The sequence below is a fragment of the Drosophila melanogaster genome, chromosome 2R (genome assembly GCF_000001215.4).
Source record: "Drosophila melanogaster chromosome 2R".
Taxonomy (NCBI): Eukaryota; Metazoa; Arthropoda; class Insecta; order Diptera; family Drosophilidae; genus Drosophila; species Drosophila melanogaster.
The window spans coordinates 8,922,777-8,940,333 of NT_033778.4; the positions used below are offsets into that span (position 1 = coordinate 8,922,777).

At 48.1% G+C, this 17,557-nt stretch overlaps 6 protein-coding genes across 8 annotated transcripts; 4 read left to right on the plus strand and 2 right to left on the minus strand.

Annotated features, from left to right (window-relative positions):
- Positions 1–8: 8 nt before the first annotated feature.
- CG8243 (uncharacterized protein) lies at positions 9–2,570 on the plus strand. The gene is made up of 2 exons (NM_136580.2): positions 9–339; positions 492–2,570. Exons 1-2 carry the CDS (start codon positions 222–224, stop codon positions 1,925–1,927), a joined length of 1,554 nt encoding a protein of 517 aa, NP_610424.1. The 5' UTR covers positions 9–221; the 3' UTR covers positions 1,928–2,570.
- Positions 2,571–2,894: 324 nt separating this feature from the next.
- On the plus strand, positions 2,895–4,114 carry CG8237 (uncharacterized protein). The gene has a single exon (NM_136581.3). The coding sequence runs from the start codon at positions 2,986–2,988 to the stop codon at positions 3,961–3,963; it is 978 nt and encodes a 325-aa protein (NP_610425.1). The 5' UTR covers positions 2,895–2,985; the 3' UTR covers positions 3,964–4,114.
- Positions 4,115–4,237: 123 nt separating this feature from the next.
- Positions 4,238–5,329, minus strand: AIMP1 (aaRS-interacting multifunctional protein 1). The gene is made up of 2 exons (NM_136582.4): positions 5,165–5,329; positions 4,238–5,108 (listed from the first exon to the last, which is right to left on the minus strand). Exons 1-2 carry the CDS (start codon positions 5,321–5,323, stop codon positions 4,296–4,298), a joined length of 972 nt encoding a protein of 323 aa, NP_610426.2. The 5' UTR covers positions 5,324–5,329; the 3' UTR covers positions 4,238–4,295.
- Positions 5,330–5,392: 63 nt separating this feature from the next.
- On the plus strand, positions 5,393–10,327 carry PAN2 (Poly(A)-binding protein-dependent poly(A) ribonuclease 2). Of its 2 annotated transcripts, none has more exons than NM_136583.4 (15): positions 5,393–5,578; positions 5,682–5,872; positions 5,933–6,102; positions 6,160–7,421; positions 7,483–7,604; positions 7,658–7,757; positions 7,815–7,874; positions 7,934–8,229; positions 8,294–8,490; positions 8,555–8,917; positions 8,979–9,177; positions 9,239–9,450; positions 9,515–9,736; positions 9,795–9,904; positions 9,967–10,327. In NM_136583.4, the coding sequence occupies exons 1-15, from the start codon at positions 5,524–5,526 to the stop codon at positions 10,131–10,133; spliced, it is 3,726 nt and encodes a 1,241-aa protein (NP_610427.2). In that variant the 5' UTR covers positions 5,393–5,523; the 3' UTR covers positions 10,134–10,327. The 2 variants fall into 2 exon arrangements, with proteins under 2 accessions (NP_610427.2, NP_001286219.1); NM_001299290.1 differs by having other exon boundaries at positions 7,815–7,871.
- A 319-nt stretch (positions 10,328–10,646) lies between these two features.
- Positions 10,647–11,669, plus strand: BaraB (Baramicin B). Of its 2 annotated transcripts, NM_001414061.1 has the most exon segments (4): positions 10,647–10,703; positions 10,771–10,983; positions 11,043–11,517; positions 11,585–11,669. In NM_001414061.1, coding segments are annotated over 4 exon segments (746 nt in total). In that variant the 5' UTR covers positions 10,647–10,651; the 3' UTR covers positions 11,591–11,669.
- A 130-nt stretch (positions 11,670–11,799) lies between these two features.
- On the minus strand, positions 11,800–17,013 carry FANCI (Fanconi anemia complementation group I). The gene is made up of 13 exons (NM_136585.3): positions 16,906–17,013; positions 16,393–16,847; positions 16,097–16,332; positions 15,928–16,037; positions 15,422–15,872; positions 15,277–15,365; positions 15,106–15,218; positions 14,778–15,043; positions 14,382–14,725; positions 13,987–14,327; positions 13,594–13,925; positions 12,765–13,536; positions 11,800–12,705 (listed from the first exon to the last, which is right to left on the minus strand). Exons 1-13 carry the CDS (start codon positions 16,975–16,977, stop codon positions 11,841–11,843), a joined length of 4,446 nt encoding a protein of 1,481 aa, NP_610429.2. The 5' UTR covers positions 16,978–17,013; the 3' UTR covers positions 11,800–11,840.
- Positions 17,014–17,557: the final 544 nt, after the last annotated feature.

Genomic DNA, 17,557 nt, shown 5'->3' on the forward strand with positions numbered 1-17,557 from the left:
AGGCTAGCTGCCTTCACCGCCACACGGTCCCACTGGACGCATCACTTTTTCGGTAGCAAAAACTTGTAGAAAATTGTCAATTCAATTCGCTGGTAGTTGTATATCCATGTGAAGCAGAGATAAGCTCCGCCAACTCTACCCGTCGCCCACGCCACGTCGCACAGTTGCGCCCCGCCACAAATATCGAAACCAGGCCTCACAGACCGCAAGCATACCCCAAAATGAGCTCCTCGAATGCGGGACAGCGCACGAAGCTAATTCAGGAGAAGTGCCAGACCCTCCTGACGCAGATGCTCCGCGACGAGGACAACAAGTACTGCGTGGACTGCGATGCCAAGGGTATGTTAATGGGGTCCACTTCTCCGCCAAGAGATACGCCTCTTGGTGACGCACATCTGTGTGCGTGCGTGCGTGGATATACACACCACACATGCAGCTGCACTGCGATATGAGCCTATGTGCTGTCACTGAATGCTACCTTTTATCCTTAGGTCCGCGCTGGGCCTCCTGGAACCTGGGCATGTTTCTCTGCATCCGCTGCGCCGGCATCCATCGCAATCTGGGCGTGCACATATCGCGCGTCAAGTCCGTCAACCTGGACACTTGGACGCCAGAGCAGGTGATCTCGCTGCAGCAGATGGGAAACTCGCGGGCTCGCGCCGTCTACGAGGCGCAGCTGCCGGACGGCTTCCGTCGCCCGCAGACGGACACAGCGCTGGAGAATTTCATCCGGGCCAAGTACGAGCACAAGAAGTACCTGGCCCGCGAGTGGGTGCCTCCCTCGCCGCCGAAAGTGGACTGGGCCAAGGAGATCGACGAGGAGCTTGAGCGCCAGAAGCGCAAGAAGAAGAGCACGCAGGCCCAGGCCACTTTGGGCCTGGCTGGAGTGGCCGGTGGCAGCGGCGACAAGCGCCTGTCCGGGTCATCTGCGTCGGCGCTCAAGAACACCCCCCTGCCCGCGCCGCTTCCAAAGCCGAAACCCAACCAGGTCGGCGGCTGCAGCCCAAAGACGACGCAACGCGTCCAGCTGAACAGCAGCGGCGTTAGCAGTGCCGGCGAAAGCGACCTCTTGGGACTGTCCTCGCCCACCAAGCCCATTGTCGCGACCAATGCCAGCCAAGACCTGCAAAACGAAAGTTTCACCAGCTTTCTCAGCGCCGAATCGATTGCCGGCCAGCCGGATAAGCCGATTGGCAGCAACGGCGACGCCGCCAATTTGATGGGCTCGAAGCCGAACTCGCTGGCACAAGAGGAGCAGGACTTCTTCAACCAGGGCTCACTGGGCGCCGGCGGCAACGAGAAGGATCAGTCTGGCAAGATGTCCAAGGACAGCATTCTGGCGCTGTACGGCAGCGCGCCAGCCACCCACAACCCCCAGATGAACTTTGGCGGCTTCACGGGCATGGCCCCAGGCGGCTATATGCACCAGCAGCAGCAACAGCAGATCCCCCACCAGTTTATGACACCGCCGAACTCGGTGAGCATGTATAATTCGCCAGTTATGGCTGCACCGAATGCGTTCAGCAATGCTGCCATCAGCAGTGCCACTGCGATGAGCATGGGCGGCTCCCATGGCTTTACTGGAGCCCAGTTTCCCAGCACCGGGGGCAGTCCCTATGCTGCCGCAGGCCAGGCAGCTGCAACAAATCTTATGCAAACGAACCAGAGCATTCTCAGTGGGATGCCGCTCTTTGGAGCTGTTCCGCAACAGCAGCAGCAACATCAGCAGCAGCTTCAGCAGCAACATCACCCACAGCTTGGCGGCCTCTCCATGAACTTAATGCAGCCCCTGCCCAGTGGGCTGAACATTGGCCAACCGCCACAAGGAGCGGGCGGATTTGCCGCAACGGGGCCCACCACCTCCTCAGTACCGTCAAATCTGAACCAGCAGTTTGGGAATCTTAATATCGGTAATGTGTGGCAATAAATACGCGGTGTATTTATGTAGTTGTATTCCTTTAATTAATTGTAAGACACGAGTGTTCGGTTCGTCTCGGTGTTGCAACATGTGTGTGTGAGACGGCGATGCTTGTTTATATACATTCGATTTATACAACAACTTGCCAATTTAGTTAGTTGTCCTATTCGTGTTCGTAGAAGAATTCATTGTCGAGCAAGCCACTGTATTAAACGATGTTCATGTCCATGTCCATCTCCATGTCCACCAGGAATCGCGTCTGCTCGTCTAAATCTATTCCAATTAAATCATAAAAGGTACATACATACGCGTGTAACACCCAACTACTTAAAATTGAAAATTGAACCACAGAACGTAATGCACTTTCCAATCAAATGTACATGTTATTTTTCAACATTAGCTAGGTATTTGATACGCATGCATTCAAAATCGTCCACGCCAGGGTACGAATGTAAGGTGTAGACTTCTGGCGCAGTACTTTTTAAATGCTTGATATCCTTAAGAACTTATTCACGCCTGTTTGTCAATGTGAATCTAAAATATCATGGCGGGTTGTCAACGGATTTATTGTATTCGATTCTTAAGTTGCTATGTCTAAGGAAGAAATCAAACCACTTCGAACTGTGTAATAATAAAATATTCAGACAATTGTATGTGCTTCGTTGTGTCGCTGATTTCAAAGTAAGTAAATACGGGTAATGTATGACCTCGTGCTTTTAATTTATATATTAAAGAACTACAAAATGCATTACATTTAGTTCATTAGATAAACAGCTTCTTGTTCGGTTGCCCAACTACTTTTTATTCAACATTATAGTTGTATGTACAAAAAGTTAGAATAATATATTTTCGAATTTTACGTACTATCAAATATTTCGCATCAAAAGTTAAAGTGAGTCTTCTTAAATTTTCCCGCCCTGCTTGAAATTCACAGGGAATCGTATTTAGCAGTATTTGTCATTCGCAGCGATACGCCGACACACCCTACCGATTGCAATACACGTCAACTTGTATAAATAAATAAAAGCCAGCCAAATAACAAAATCGATCATTGTGAGACTGAGAAAATGGGTGAACAAGGCGAGGAGACGGGTCAGAAGCTTACGGAGCGCTCCACCAAGGAAGCCTACTTCGAAAGCCTCGCCGAGTGGGCCAAACAGGCGACGCTGGCCCAGAATGCGATGCTCATGTTTCCCTACTACCTGATGGCCAACTACCCGACCATGTTCCCGGGACTGCCTTCTTCCGCTGCTCTCCAAGCAGCCGCCATGGGACAACCCCAAGCACTGGTTCAGGGCTCGGCTGCTGCGCCGGGAGAACCAGCTGCAGAGCCTCGTTTGCCTGCGCCAAACTTCAGCGGCCTGCGGATATTGGGCGAGGCGGCCCAGCTGGATATCATACAGCGTCTTGGCGGCTACGAGTACGTTCTGTCACCTTTTTGGAAGCGCGCCGTGGCGGAGACCATCGATATGTTCATCCTTTTCATTGTGAAAATCATCATTACCTTCGGGGTGGTCAACCTGTTCAACATAGAGTTCGATGAGGACGTGATTCGGCGCACCCTGGACCAAGAAGACCTCTTTTCGAACTTCTTTGACACATCACTAGATTTTATTTCGATGTCCACCGACCTCCTGCTAATCGAAATGCTGACCAAGTTCATCGTTTGCTGCTACGAAGCGCTGTGGACATACCTATACCAAGGGGCTACGCCGGGCAAGTCGCTGATGAAGATACGCATATACTATGTGGAAGCAGTGATGCCGCTTCAGGGGCCGCCCCTTCCACAGTTCGTCCTCCAGCCGCAGAGGGAGCCGATGAGGGCTCTGCTTTATCCGCCACAGACTCCCTCGCTGATGCGCTCCTTCGCCCGCGCGCTGATCAAGAACCTGGGGATGACCCTGCTCTTCCCCATTTGCGTGTTGATGGTCTTCTTCAAGAACAATCGCACCGCCTACGACGTCCTAACCAAAACGATTGTGGTGGAGAGCAATTCCATTGCCGTGTTCCGCACCCAAGGGCAAGCGCAGCGCAATAATCGCTGAGGACGGCACTTAAACCAGCCAAAGTGTGTAGGAATGGCGCACTCCTATGCACTTCCTATGCACATATAAATAGACTTGTTAATGATAAATTTAATGTCGTTATGTACTGCTGTCGTGTGAAATAAAATAAAATATCACATGAATACCTCAGAATCTGCACGATAATCAAACATAACCAGTAATCCCAATGATCAGTAGAGCTTCCGATATTCCTGTAGAGCTACTCTTCACTGGTACTAGAAACTGAATGATAATGAAGTTCTGATACTGAAATGGTGTGCAGGCGGTGATGTTTCGTTTATTGGCTCAAAGCTTTAGTTTCGTTTATTGGCTCACTTCACATTGACGTTCTTCAGGGTTTGGGCCACCACGTTGCCCTTGCCAGGAACATGGAGAGCGGCGCCCTTGTAGCAGGCAACCAGTTCGCCGTTGGTCTTCAGATCCGGGGCGCACGACTCAAAGATCTTCTTCTTGGGGTTGAGCTGGGCGTCTGGCTGGCGCGGATAGCCCTCGCAGTGAACCAGGTCGCCGGGAACAGCTCCGGCGGGCGGACTGAGCACTTCCACTTTTTCCGGTGTAGATGCGCACATGACCATAGCCTCCGAGGTGACGCCGCGCATTTTGGCCGGCTTCAGGTTACACATGACCACTACCAGACGGTTCTGCATCTCTTCCAGGGGCACGAACTTCACCAGACCGGACACCACGGTGCGTGGAGCCGCCTCGCCGCAGTCGATCTTCTCCAGATACAAGCTGTCGGCGTCGGGATGGCGACCCACCTCCACAATCTTGCCCACGCGTAAATCCAGGCGACCGACGTCGACGGGAGCCTCCGGAGCGGCGGCGGGCTTCTCGGCGGCCGGTTTCTTCTCCTTGGACTTCTTTTCCTTGGGCTCCTTGGCCGGCTTAGGAGCCGGGGCAGCGGGTGCAGCGGTAGCAGGTCCAGCCTCTGCCGGCATAACTACTGGGGCCGCACTGGTGCAGAAACCCCGGGCTCCAGGCACCGGAATCTGTTTCTTGCCATTTCGCAGCTCCAGCTGCACCAGCTGGGCCAAAGCCGCCTCAACTTCCTTGGCCAGTGCAGCGTTCTCCTTGATCAGCTCCTGCTTCTGGCGCTCCACAAGTTGCTGCTGGATGCCGGAAATCTGGGGGGCAGTAGGTTATCGAGTGTTCGCAGGCGCTGGCAGGCGGAAATACTTGCCTCGGCTTCAATGGAGTTGATCAGCGCCTCGGCGCGCTCGTTGTTGCTTGCAATCTGCTGCAGATCGGCCATTGTTCTTTTGTTTCTCGCGAATTTTGAGCAATTCTGGCCGTAATTTTTACATGCGGATCCCACAGTCGTGGCAGCTCTACGCAGCATTGCAGTGCTTCTTCTTGCCACGCACAGTGGCGTCGCGCAGCGTTGGACAGGTAGTTCGTTGGCGGAGAAGCGAGAGTATTTTTACATCAGCCCTGCCAGGGTCACTCTAATCGGTGCAACGCAAAAACGGCTGGCAGTTTTGAGCGAAATTTGTTAAAAAATAAACAATAAAAAGTCGCGTGGGCATCGGCGTGCGGCAGATGGATTACGTGTATTGCGGCACCGACCCCATCGGGGCCTCCGAAGACATACTAAGTGGGTCAAGGGGTCGCTTTGGGGCCAACGCTCACCCACACGCACACACACACGCAAGCCAGCTAAAGCTTTCTCCTTTGTTTTCTGTTTACTTTTTGAAAAGGTGTTTATGACGCGGGATCTGCGCCGGGAAACGGGCACTTTTCGCCCAGCTTCAATGGATTCAACATCGGCACCACCGATCCGGAATATGTGGAGCTTGTGCCCGTGCTTGCCGACGGCGGGGAGCACTTCGGCGTTTCCAGCGTGGCGTTCGACGACTACGAAGAGCTGCTGTGGATGGGCAACCAGGGCGTGAGTTCCTCGTCCAGCCTGCCAGGCTTACTAATCCTGAATCTTCGCTCCTTCCCGCAGGGCCACGTCACATCGTACTACACAAACTCCATGCAGAAGTACACATCCTTTCAGGTCCACGCCACCGACATTGTGCGCGACATCTCCACCCTGGACTCCGGAGTGCTGGCGCTCACGCAGACCTCGCTGCGTCATCAGATCCGCAGGGGTCTGCCCAAGTTTACCTTCAAGTAAGCCACCGCGCTGGCACAAAGATTCCCCGAAAGTGAGGTTTCAATTTCTTGCAGATCGAACAACATGAAGGAGATGGTGAGCATGCTGCAGCTATCACCGCATCGTCTGGTCATGGCCGGACTGCAGGACGAGCTTATCGACTTCGACCTGCGCACGCTCAAGGAAACCCGCATAGAGCATGTGGGTGCCGGCGGATGCACGGTGCTACGCAAGAATTCACGTTATCTGTTTGCCGGCGACCAGCTGGGAACGGTAACGTTGCGCGACCTGAACAGCCTGAGTGTTCAGCACACAATCAAGACGCACACCAACATCCTTTCGGACTTCAGTGTCCAGGGAAATCTGCTAATCTCTTGCGGCTACAGCGGAAGGCAAAATAACCTGGCCATCGACCGCTTCCTAATGGTCTACGATCTGCGCATGCTGCGCCTGATCGCGCCCATTCAAGTGATGATTGATCCGCAGATGTTGAAGTTCCTGCCATCGCTGACATCCCAACTGGCCGTCGTGTCCAGCTACGGCCAGGTTCAGCTGGTGGACACTGTGGAGCTCAGCGAGCCGCGAGTATCCATGTACCAGATCAACACCAACGGCAGCCAGTGCCTCAGCTTCGACATTAGCTCCTCTTCACAGGCCATGGCATTTGGGGACCAGTCGGGCCACATCAACATGATTGCCGCTGTACAAACGCCTCAGCCGCAGTTCAATCTCTACTCGCGAAGCACAGAGTTTGCGGACGTGGTGCCACAGCTGCCGATGGTCTCCATTACGGACACCAACTTTCCGCTATCGTCGGTCATGCTACCGCACTTGACGACGGGCACACAATGGTTCTCAGATTGGCCGGAGGAACTGCTGCGCTACCGCTACCACAGGCCCAAGACCATTGATCCCGAAGTGCTGAGCAACATGAAAATGCAGGGACCGATTGGATACTCGCCAAACCCACGCACCGCCCGTCGTAATCAAATTCCGTACGTGATTGAGCAGGGCGGCGTGTGCAGTCCGAACGGAAATGGAACTGCGGCGGCGACCAAGGCGGAGAACGGTGTGAAAATCATTCCACGGCGGTATCGCAAAGTCGAGCTGAAGTACACGAAGCTGGGCACCCAGGACTTTGACTTTGACCAGCATAATCAAACATGTTTCGCGGGGCTGGAGGCAACGCTACCGAACTCCTACTGCAATGCTATGCTACAGATTTTGTATTTCACCGACGCGCTTCGCGTGAAGCTGCTGGAGCATTCGTGCATCAAGGAGTTTTGCCTGTCCTGCGAACTAGGGTTCCTCTTCAACATGCTGGATAAAAGTACCGGTTAGTTTGCTTGTGTAACTTAACTATCCTTAGTTTAAGTATTTATGTGTGCTCCTTTCAGCTTCTTCACCTTGCCAGGCCAGCAATTTCCTGCGATCTTTCCGCACTGTGCCAGAGGCCTCGGCACTGGGATTGATTCTCACCGACCGCTCATCGAACGTCAATCTAATATCGCTGATACAGGCAAGTAATACCATGGTTTCCTAAGCAGATATTTAATTTATGCACACTCTCAGAACTGGAACCGATTCATTTTGCATCAAATGCATTACGAAATATTCGATTCTAGCAAGAACGCATCCACCTACAGCGGATCTGTGCAAACATCAACGAACGGTAACCACAGCCGAGTTTATCCTTTACAAATAAGTGAAACTTCGATTTATTTTGCAGCGGAAAACGCGGGCTCTTCAGAAACAAGTGGCTCCTCGGACCTTTACGATTCCATAAGTGGTGGGCAGGTGAATTAATGGTTTAACTAACACTCTAATCATATGTACGTATATGAACAGATGAGAACTCCAAGGAGGACGATCGGGAACGCAGTAAGATCAACGCAGAAACTGACATCAGTAAGATCTTTGGGACCAAGCAAATCTGTATAAACCGCTGCATCAAATGCCAAGAAGAGAAGATAAAGGAAAGCATTCTACTTGCCTGCAATTTGTCGTATCCCAACCACATCAAAGATAGTGATCAGTATTTCAACTTTGGCACCATTTTGAAGCGATCTCTCAGCTCCGAGAAGAGTATTCAGGCCTTCTGCGAGAGATGTAAGAAGTTTTCGCCAACCAATCAGAGCGTGAAGGTCGGGAGCTAACTTTATAGTGAACCAAGCAAGAAGTTACATATGTAATGCATCTGAATTTCAGGTGACTTCGCTTCCGCAAATTCTGTCCATTAACTGTGGCCTCAACAACGAAAAAGACATTACCTTCCTGAAGCGCCAGCTCAATCGCTGCAGCGAAAAGACGACTGTTGATGCGGCCGCTTCCTTGAGCACAAGCAAGCCGTGTCGATATGGAGCCAACTGTTCGCGAAGTGACTGCCATTTCATGCATCCGGATCGGTGAGTTACGACGAATCGAAACTGAATCAGTCGTCTTATGCATATTGTTGTACCTACTGTGCAGAAAATCTCCATCGCACACAAGCCAACCGAATGCTGTCAACAATTCTCCCAATGGACGCCAAAAGTCCTGGTTTCCCCTTACATTTACTATGGGCATCAATGACCAAGGTGAGGTGCAGGTGCAAACTCAATCAGATGCAAGCAGTGGCAAATCGGAACAGGAGGAGGAAACGGAAAAGCCACCAACAAAGGGCTTGGACAACAATCGGATGTACGCGCTGCATGCCGTGGTGTGCCAAGTCGATGATGGTACCCAAAAGAACTTGGTATCGTTGATAAATGTGCAGCGGCCATACCACACCATGAAACTGGCTGAATCTGCAGATGACCCTCAGAGTCAATGGTATATTTTTAATGATTTTAGGTAAGTTAGATCTCTATTGTGAATGGCCTTCGATTAATATTGCTCATATATCGCTCAACAGCATATCGCCCGTTTCGCCACAAGAATCGGTATGGTTCACATTGGATTGGAAAGTTCCTTGCATACTCTTCTACAGACACGTAGAGGATGACTCTGAGTCTGCTAGTACTACTAGCTCGACCGTCACGGAAAGTGAAGAAACCATTCCATCAGAGAGCAGCAGCGGCTCGCCAACAAATCTATCCAACCCTTTTCTAGAGGTTAATAGTTTAATATAGCATTGAGTCTGCTGAATGCTAATCTGAATCTTAATCCTACCAGGAAATTGTGAGTCCTATGCTAGGCAACTTAAGTGCAGACGCCACGCTGCAGCCCCTGCAGTCAGATGAAATGCCGCAGTCGGGTGATCTGGTCGCAATGGATGCCGAGTTCGTTACCCTAAATCCAGAGGAAAATGAGATTCGCCCGGATGGCAAAACGGCGACCATTAAGCCATGCCACATGAGTGTGGCCCGGATTTCATGTATACGAGGGTAATTCATTAACTGAAACTTAAAAATATTCATCTCGATAAGCACGGGTATGAATTCTTTACAGACAAGGCCCGGCTGAAGGAGTTCCATTCATGGACGATTACATATCCACCCAGGAGAAGGTCGTGGACTACCTAACTCAGTTCTCGGGAATCAAGCCTGGCGACTTGGACGCTAACTTCAGCAAAAAGCGACTGACTGCCTTGAAGTACTCATACCAGAAATTAAAATACCTCGTTGACGTAGGAGTAATATTTGTCGGACATGGTCTGAAGAACGACTTTAGGTGGGATGCCCTGCTTTGTAAGGAACCAATAGACCACTAAACTTCCATGTGATTGCAGGGTCATAAACATCTATGTACCGTCGGAGCAGATAATAGATACGGTGCACCTGTTTCACATGCCACATCATCGCATGGTTTCCCTAAGATTTCTAGCCTGGCATTTCTTGGGTTTGTATAGGGGTTTTCTTCGATTTGGAATTGTATCTAATTGGGTTTTCCTAATGCCAAAGGTACTAAGATTCAGTCCGAGACGCACGACTCCATCGAAGATGCACGGACCACTCTGCAGCTCTACAAGCACTATTTGAAGCTGCAGGAGGAGAAGAAGTTTGCCAACGCTCTCAAGAATCTTTACGAACGCGGAAAGCAGCTGCAGTGGAAGGTTCCAGAGGACTGATTCGTCGCCAAACCCGATGCCAATTCGACGAAACTCATAATCAACGTTATCGTCAGTACAAACGCTACACCGATCTGAAAAAATCCCGGCTTCTCCCAATTTTATTATGTTTTAATGCGTTGCTATTTGCTACGAAGCTCCTGGTATTTCATGTTGTATTTGTCTATCTTTATAACAAAATCAAAACAAAGCATAAAAGTTGTATTTCTTATCAGTGATGCTTTATTGATCGTTGATGCGAATCTAAGTTGCTTATCAAATCCACAATCGGGCTAATAGGCAAAAGCGGGCAACAGATGTGTTCAGGGATCGTGCACGTCAATCGATTCAATTCCTTTGAAATTCTCATTCGCCCTCCCCTATCACCAGCGGCGTTTGTGAATTTTTGAGATGCTGTCGCCAATTTGATGAATAACCTGATGTTGGACTACTGCGCACCTACTTATAAATACCACGACGAGCAAGTCAAGCCAGTTAGTTGTTAGAGCTCACCATTCACTCAGGGAACATAGATGACAATGCATTTGCTTGGACTTCTCGTGCCGATCGCTTGCGCTGTTTTGTGCGTTGGTGAAAAATCCCTTTACCATGGTCTCGCCCAAACGGAGACTAATCGACGATTCCATTGCTCCCTCAGCTGCCGATCTCCAGCGGACATACGACGGACATGATGGGCCTCACGTTTTCGGAACACCCGGCAATCAAGTCTACATTCGGGGGCAGAACGATGGCGTATACAAGGTGCCAGGAGTAGGTGGTCAGTTCCATCACGCATCGTCGCCAGCAGATCACGTCTATACGGATGAGCAGGGGATCACGTATGTGCACAAAAAAGACGCTGGAGGACCAGGTGGCTAAGAATCATGGTTCGAGGCAGTGCATAAATCTTATTATGGATACTATTTTAAGGAACACATACGCTTAGAGGACCAGGTCTAGCTGCTGTACAGCCCGCCTACTCCACTGTGCAGCCTGCGGGACTTCGCAATCCCCAGTTTCATGTGGAGCGAAGTGGTCGCACTGTGGATGTTGGTTCTGGAGGATTTGTCGTCCAAAGGAGCAGACGTAGTCCTCAGTTCCATGTGGAGCGTCCTGGTCGCACTGTGGATGTGGGTTCCGGAGGATTTTTTGTCCAAAGGGGCAGGCGTAGTCCCCAGTTTCCTGTGGAGCGACCTTGGCAAAGGGCTTTGAAGGACTGATTGTTGAAAGGGACAGCCGCAGCATCAAAGATGGCCGCGTCCAGGGAGAAAACTTCGTGGCTCGTGACGATCAAGCAGGAATTTGGGATGATAGTGTGTCGGTGTGGAAGCGTCCGGATGGACGAACTGTCTCGGTGGGCAATGACGGAAGTGTTATTGTTTCTGGACATGGGCACACGCTGCAAGTGAGTACATTGTTTAATTTATCAAGTTTCGCTTATGAATATACTTATATATATTTTTTATTTGCAGTACTAATAAATAATGGGAAGCAGCCTTTTAATTTACAGAGATTAGGTAGCTAAAATTCCAATGATATTAAATGAACAAGATTCACAAAAACATTGAACAATTTTTCTTTTTGAACATGTGGAAATTCTAGAAAACAGCAATACAGCACATAATGAAAATTAAGTAATTGCGATAATCGCAACCATTTTTGAATAAGCAATGGACTGGCATGATTTAAATACATATACTTTTTAATATACTTTTTTTTAACAAAACATCATTTCCTTAATGTACGAGGTATTCCCAGTCTACGACTAGGTTGTGGTTTCTTCTTCTCAGCGGGCACTTCGGGAACGCAAAGATCCACTTTGGCTGGCTCCGCTGTTTGCTTATCCGCTGGACCTTTTGACCTTTTACTGGTACGACTCTCATGGGATGGCTGCTCCTCGGGTTTTTTAATGGCCACACTCCTTTTGGTTTTTGGCTCCACTTTTTTGTTTCGCCTTAATTTTAAAGTCGTTTCAGGCTGCTCTTCCTCGACTTGCTCTTCATCTTCAGCTTCCAGCTGTTCTGCAGCTTTGCGGCCTCTTTTTCGTTTGGGTTGTGGATCCTCTGCTTCACTGCTAGGTGCACGCCTCCTGCGCCTTTCTTCCTTCTTCTCTATGACTAAGCATTCATCTTCCTTCTCCTCCAAGTCCTCTGGATACGTGGTGGACTGTGCGTCATCGTCTTCCTCTACATTCTCATTTTCATCCTCATCCTCATCCCGATCCTCAGCATTACTGTCTTCGGTAGAAATGTTGCGGCCATCCGAGATACTACGCTCTATAGCTGCCCTCAAATCCGTCGACTTGATATCGAAGTCGCGCATGGTTCCCAAGTGGAGGTAGTCCGTAAGTCTATTCTTGCTTTTGGTCTTTTTGGACAGGAGAATAATGTGCTTATTGAAGTCCTCGATAACCATTATAACCTTGGGAATTAGCCGAGTCTCTCTCAGAACTTTAGCACGTTCTGCCTGGACCTTCCGCTTTTTTGTATGCTGCTGCGCTTCCTCATCCAGGGTATTAGCTTCTATGTACGTGATGAGCTCGTAAATATTCGCCGGAAGTTGTTTACCAACTGCACGTAGCAGAAGTTCAAATCTGTTGGAGAATAAAATGCAGATTAGATATCCATTAAATCTACGACTAGATGGACTCACTTGGTGCTTTTAATGTTCTCAATGGACGTATCTGATGTGTAGCTCGATATGTAGTGCTTGGTCAGGCTTTTCAAACAAGTGTAGTGCTGAATCAACAACTTCATAAGACCGTCCATCAAAGAACCTAGAGGAATACAAACGTTTGTGAGCACCAGCAAAGTGCGACTTATGTGGATTATTTGTGTGCAAATGGAACGATCCATGGAATCCAGGTTGCCCCGCCAATATATCTGGTCAATTTCGGGAACCACTTGGCATTTGTAGTTTAGATTGTTGGCTTTCGTCACAAAGTAGTCCACATCGTTCAGCTGCTTTTGGATGGCAGCATACAGATGCTGTAGGCAACTCTCGATGGTCACTGTACTTATGGACTTTAGAGTTAGCTCCACAGATTCTGAGGGAGCGTCTTCATTTTGTACGCCCAGTACGTGACCCAATTGCCGAGCAACACTGTCGAAGAAGGGACCTAAGTGGGTCTTTTGACGCTGAACGAATAGCATTCTGTGCACCAGGCCCATTTCACTGTTGAGAATCTCGTTTTTGCTGCAAAAATTTAGCAGCCAAGTGTACGATTCGGTGGCAGCACGATCCTGGTAGTCAATGTGATCCAAAAGAATTTCAAGCGACTCCAAGAGGTAAACAGGCAATTTGGAAACGAACTCATTTTTACAAATCGAATCATCAGTGCCGTACTCCGTCATAAAGTCGTCTAAAACATCCTGAATTGTGTAAACCACTTCCTTGTTTCTGCTTCCCTTTATAGATGCCAAATCTAAAAGTTTTACCATAGTTTAGATTATCCTCATATACTTAGCATGACTTAACTTACCAAATGACTTGACAAAATCTTCGAACTTCTTTGAGTACGTTTCATGAGCTGTTTTTAGGCATTCAGAAAAACACTGAGTGGCTAGGGCGGCGCTCTGCATGTCGAAATTTTTCCACAGCTCCGGCAAGCGTTGAATGCAGCGCTCGTAAATGACCTTTGTAATGTCCGTCAATTGCTTAAAGGTGCGTTTACTGTAGGCCAACTGCTTATAATCGGGCTCCAGGCGTATAGACTCCACTCTGCTGGCCGTTACGGATAAAACATACCGGACGAGGGGCTCGTTGGAGCGCAAGAGCACTGTTTTTTCTGGAGCAGCAAAGGCTACGACGTCACTAAATGGAAAATTGAAAACAGTTTTAAGAAGTAGAAAGGATTAACGTCAAGGTTACTAACTCAAGAAGTAGATGGAGCAGCTTATCCAATATGGCCAAGTCCCAAATATTATCAGGCTGTGTACACATGGTCTTCACCGGGACGCCGTTCAGTGTCAAATTGCACGTTGATGTGCTATTATTCTTGGCGGTTTGCTTCAACTGTTTATGGGCTTTCTTGGATGCATCCGATAATGCCTTAAGACTCTCCAAAAGCTTACAATGCTGATTAAAAAGAGGCAATATTTGACAAACAGCATTGTTTTGTGGCTTGGATTTGAGCAATAAGTGGCAAATAATTCCTTCAATGATATTCAGTTGCTGCAGAACGAGGGCACATTTTAGATGTGTGGCTGGCGGCGTCTGAAATCAGTTGGCATTAGTTTATTGAAATTTAAAAGTAATAATCTTGCTCACTATCTCTTCCAGGGGTAATCTGTTTGCCACCATACGATCCACACAGAAACTCATGAGCCGATTCATCTCACGAGTGTCGTAGCCCGATGGAGCTCGATCGAAAACAGCCAAGCAGTTGGCCACGAACTGAATCAACTTGCCCAGGTTGTCTTTAAGCTGAATCTCCATGTGTTGATCATCGCTAGAGCTAACCAATTGATCGTAGCGAATGCGGAATACTGTGTCTAGATCGTCACCAGCATCCTCTGCAGAGGGGGTGTCGAAGAAGCTGCGAAAGTGCCAGTCAATGACTTGCAGCACATGTGGCACTAGTTTAGCATTGAGCTCCACTGCTCTCTGAAGATCTATTTGAAATGCATTATTAGAAGTTGTATTATTTGATTTCATTCGACTCACTTTCATACAGGGAGCACCGTATATCGAATTGTTGTTGCAAGCAGTTTCGCAACATTCCAATAATTTCCAACGTGAGCATGTCGAAATTTCTTTGAGGATTACTACGACTTCCCAGTGTGTTCTGGGTCATTATGGAGTAGCCAGAGATACTGTGTTGAGTGCAGAAACTGGTGGCGCTGGAGGTCTGGCGCACAGCATTGCTGTTGTTTAGTTGTTTGAGGATCATGCAGAACCCATAAATCGCCATTCGCCGTTTTTGAATTCCACTAAAATATAAAGTGCAGAATAAAAAGTAAATACAGTACCACGAACAGGTAATTAGACCCACCTCGAGCTCATTGCTTTGCAAAGTACATCAATTAGCGCATCACGGACGCGATTAGAGATCTTTAGCAAAGGTAGAATAAAGTTCATCATGCGCATGGACTGCTCACCAGACAGCTAAAATATTTACAACGGAGTTAGCTTAAAGAACAATTATGCCATTGGACTAACTTGCCCATTGCATGTGCTCCAAAACAGATTGAATTGGTTTCATGCACTCGGAGACCGTATACGTATCAGCCACACTTAGAAGTGTGAGGCATTCTGCAAATATGTATTCTTGTTGCATAGAATTATTAAGAACATTTTGCTTGACCTACCCGAGAACTGATTTTGTTCCTGGTATACTATCATCCACTCTGAAATAAGCTTTATGATGCCTTGTCCAAAAATGAATCGCTTGCGAATGAACTTGGTTAGAAATGTGATGGCCAATGTGTGCATCTTGGGCGATTGCGATTTCAGCAAGTAAAATACGAGATGAACCAGCCCAGGAGTTATCACATCCTTGCCGTCTTTGTTCTGATCAATGAGCACCGTGAGGACCTGCTGCAAATCGACTTGCTTGCGTTGCAATGTATCCCGATACCACACGGAGTAGTCGGCTAACGTTCGCTCTTCCTCGTTGTTTTTGATCACATTGCGCAAAAAAGGTAGCAAAATGGAATGAGATATTCTAGCGGACTCTGGATCGCGATTAATGCTGGTCATCGAGATAATGGCGCTAAGCATAAACGGAGTTAGGATCACATCGGGCATGTGCAGAAAGTTCTGAAACATGGTTAGTTAAGTTACTAAGCGATCGATTGATTTGGGACCTGCTTACTCTCAGCATTATGGCCAAATGTTTTTCAGTAAGTTTGTACATAGTACAGTAGTTCAAGTGATGCAGGATAGTCTCTTCGGCCTCCCTTAGTTCCTTGTCCGAGAACAAGTCTAAAGATCAGATGCTGTCAATTTCTAGGAATATAGTCTTCTATATGGTGCAGGCTCACCAATGCTATCCAAGTTCGTTGAGTTGCTACACATGTCTGAGAAGAGCCGCTTGTAGTAGTTGCGATGGAAATACTTCTCCAGGGCCAGCAACGGAATGATCAACTGGGAAGCAGTGCTGCACATCGAAAAGAGCTGGAAGCACAGCGCTGGGAGTTCCATGGGAGATAGCTCCTGCAGGGCGCCAGAGAATTTGTTGAGTACTGTCACAATTTCGCCACTGCTAAGATTCATGGTCCTAGGGGGATTGTATGAGTTGTGTGGTTAAATTGTGGTTAATTTAAGGGTGGTCACCCACTTGAACATGTCGGCAATTGGCGTGAGGATTGAGGCTGGCCATTGCATGGTGGCAATGCTCCTTACGGTAGTGTCCCTGAACTCCATTCCATCTATGGATATGCCGTTCAGAAGAAACCGCGGTCTGGCCAAAAGCAGCGACAGCGCGTCCGGCAGCAAATCCTTCCAGCCGACGCACTTGGCGTCTCCTTGTCGGATCCCGTCCATGCAGTGCTCCACGATCCAGGCCAGCTGCTCGGACGGAAAGGTGGCCAGGTCCTGCGACAGGCGCGTGATCAGATCGAAAGTCTGTTTGTAGCTCAGTTCCGTGCTGCTCAGTCCGTCCATGAAGCTGCGGACACATTCGAATCGCTTGGCTAGCGCATCCTTGCTCTCCGGATTGAAGCCACGGAGAAGGTAGTTCCAATACGTTATGCCCTCGCTGCGTGTCATTGTGGATTTAAGGGTTTCCTTTAACTATCAAGCAATGTTTATCAATTAAGATTTATATTGCCTTCCGCCTTATGGGTCCAACCTTTTCTATTGGAGTGTTTTGAATGAGCAGTTCCAGCTCATCAAAGCGCGCCTTCTCACCCAGACTCCGCATCCACGTTAGAATTGATTCGCGTGCCATACCCAACTAAATTTATGTAATAATTTACGATTTAAACAAAGACGCGCCAGATTTCACCAACTACCACAAATTAGGAATGGTAAATGCCTGATATGATTACCGATTGCACCACCCACTGATATCGATAGCATGCAATTGGCGGGAATTTTAAAAAAATCCATAAATAGTGATAACAGTAATCTTTTCCATAAAACATTTAATTTTCAATTTCAAAACTAAGAAATAGGCATTCTATATTTCTAATTGAAATATAAAAACTATTTCAATGAAACCCAATGGAAAATAGCTTTAAATTTGTAGTTTAAGAAAAAATTTATTTGTCTACTCCATATAGAAAATCAAACAGGTTGTTTTTCCATAAAATAACAAAAACAAAAAATATGGTTGTATGTTTTACGATGATAATGCTCACAACAGTAAATAAACAAAAGTAGTTATATCTACACTTGGATTTTCAGTACAAAAGCGGACTCTTCGAAAGAGTAACCAAAGAGCGTTGGAGTCGAACGGAAAGCTCTGCTGGCTCTTAGATGGGAGTATTGTCTAGTATTCG

What these genes read in the sequence shown, in the direction of transcription:
- CG8243 (NM_136580.2), top strand. Translation starts at nt 222, where the DNA reads ATGAGCTCCTCGAATGCGGGACAGCGCACGAAGCTAATTCAGGAGAAG. An exon ending in CGTGGACTGCGATGCCAAGG is followed by an intron (nt 340 to 491) that starts GTATGTTAATGG and finishes TTTTATCCTTAG; the next exon opens with GTCCGCGCTGGGCCTCCTGG.
- CG8237 (NM_136581.3), top strand. Translation starts at nt 2,986, where the DNA reads ATGGGTGAACAAGGCGAGGAGACGGGTCAGAAGCTTACGGAGCGCTCC.
- AIMP1 (NM_136582.4), bottom strand. Translation starts at nt 5,323, where the DNA reads ATGCTGCGTAGAGCTGCCACGACTGTGGGATCCGCATGTAAAAATTAC. An exon ending in TCAACTCCATTGAAGCCGAG is followed by an intron (nt 5,109 to 5,164) that starts GCAAGTATTTCC and finishes ACTGCCCCCCAG; the next exon opens with ATTTCCGGCATCCAGCAGCA.
- PAN2 (NM_136583.4), top strand. Translation starts at nt 5,524, where the DNA reads ATGGATTACGTGTATTGCGGCACCGACCCCATCGGGGCCTCCGAAGAC. An exon ending in ATCTAATATCGCTGATACAG is followed by an intron (nt 7,605 to 7,657) that starts GCAAGTAATACC and finishes GCACACTCTCAG; the next exon opens with AACTGGAACCGATTCATTTT. An exon ending in TATATTTTTAATGATTTTAG is followed by an intron (nt 8,918 to 8,978) that starts GTAAGTTAGATC and finishes ATCGCTCAACAG; the next exon opens with CATATCGCCCGTTTCGCCAC.
- FANCI (NM_136585.3), bottom strand. Translation starts at nt 16,977, where the DNA reads ATGCGGAGTCTGGGTGAGAAGGCGCGCTTTGATGAGCTGGAACTGCTC. An exon ending in ATTTGGCCATAATGCTGAGA is followed by an intron (nt 15,873 to 15,927) that starts GTAAGCAGGTCC and finishes ACCATGTTTCAG; the next exon opens with AACTTTCTGCACATGCCCGA. An exon ending in GATTACCCCTGGAAGAGATA is followed by an intron (nt 14,328 to 14,381) that starts GTGAGCAAGATT and finishes AACTGATTTCAG; the next exon opens with ACGCCGCCAGCCACACATCT.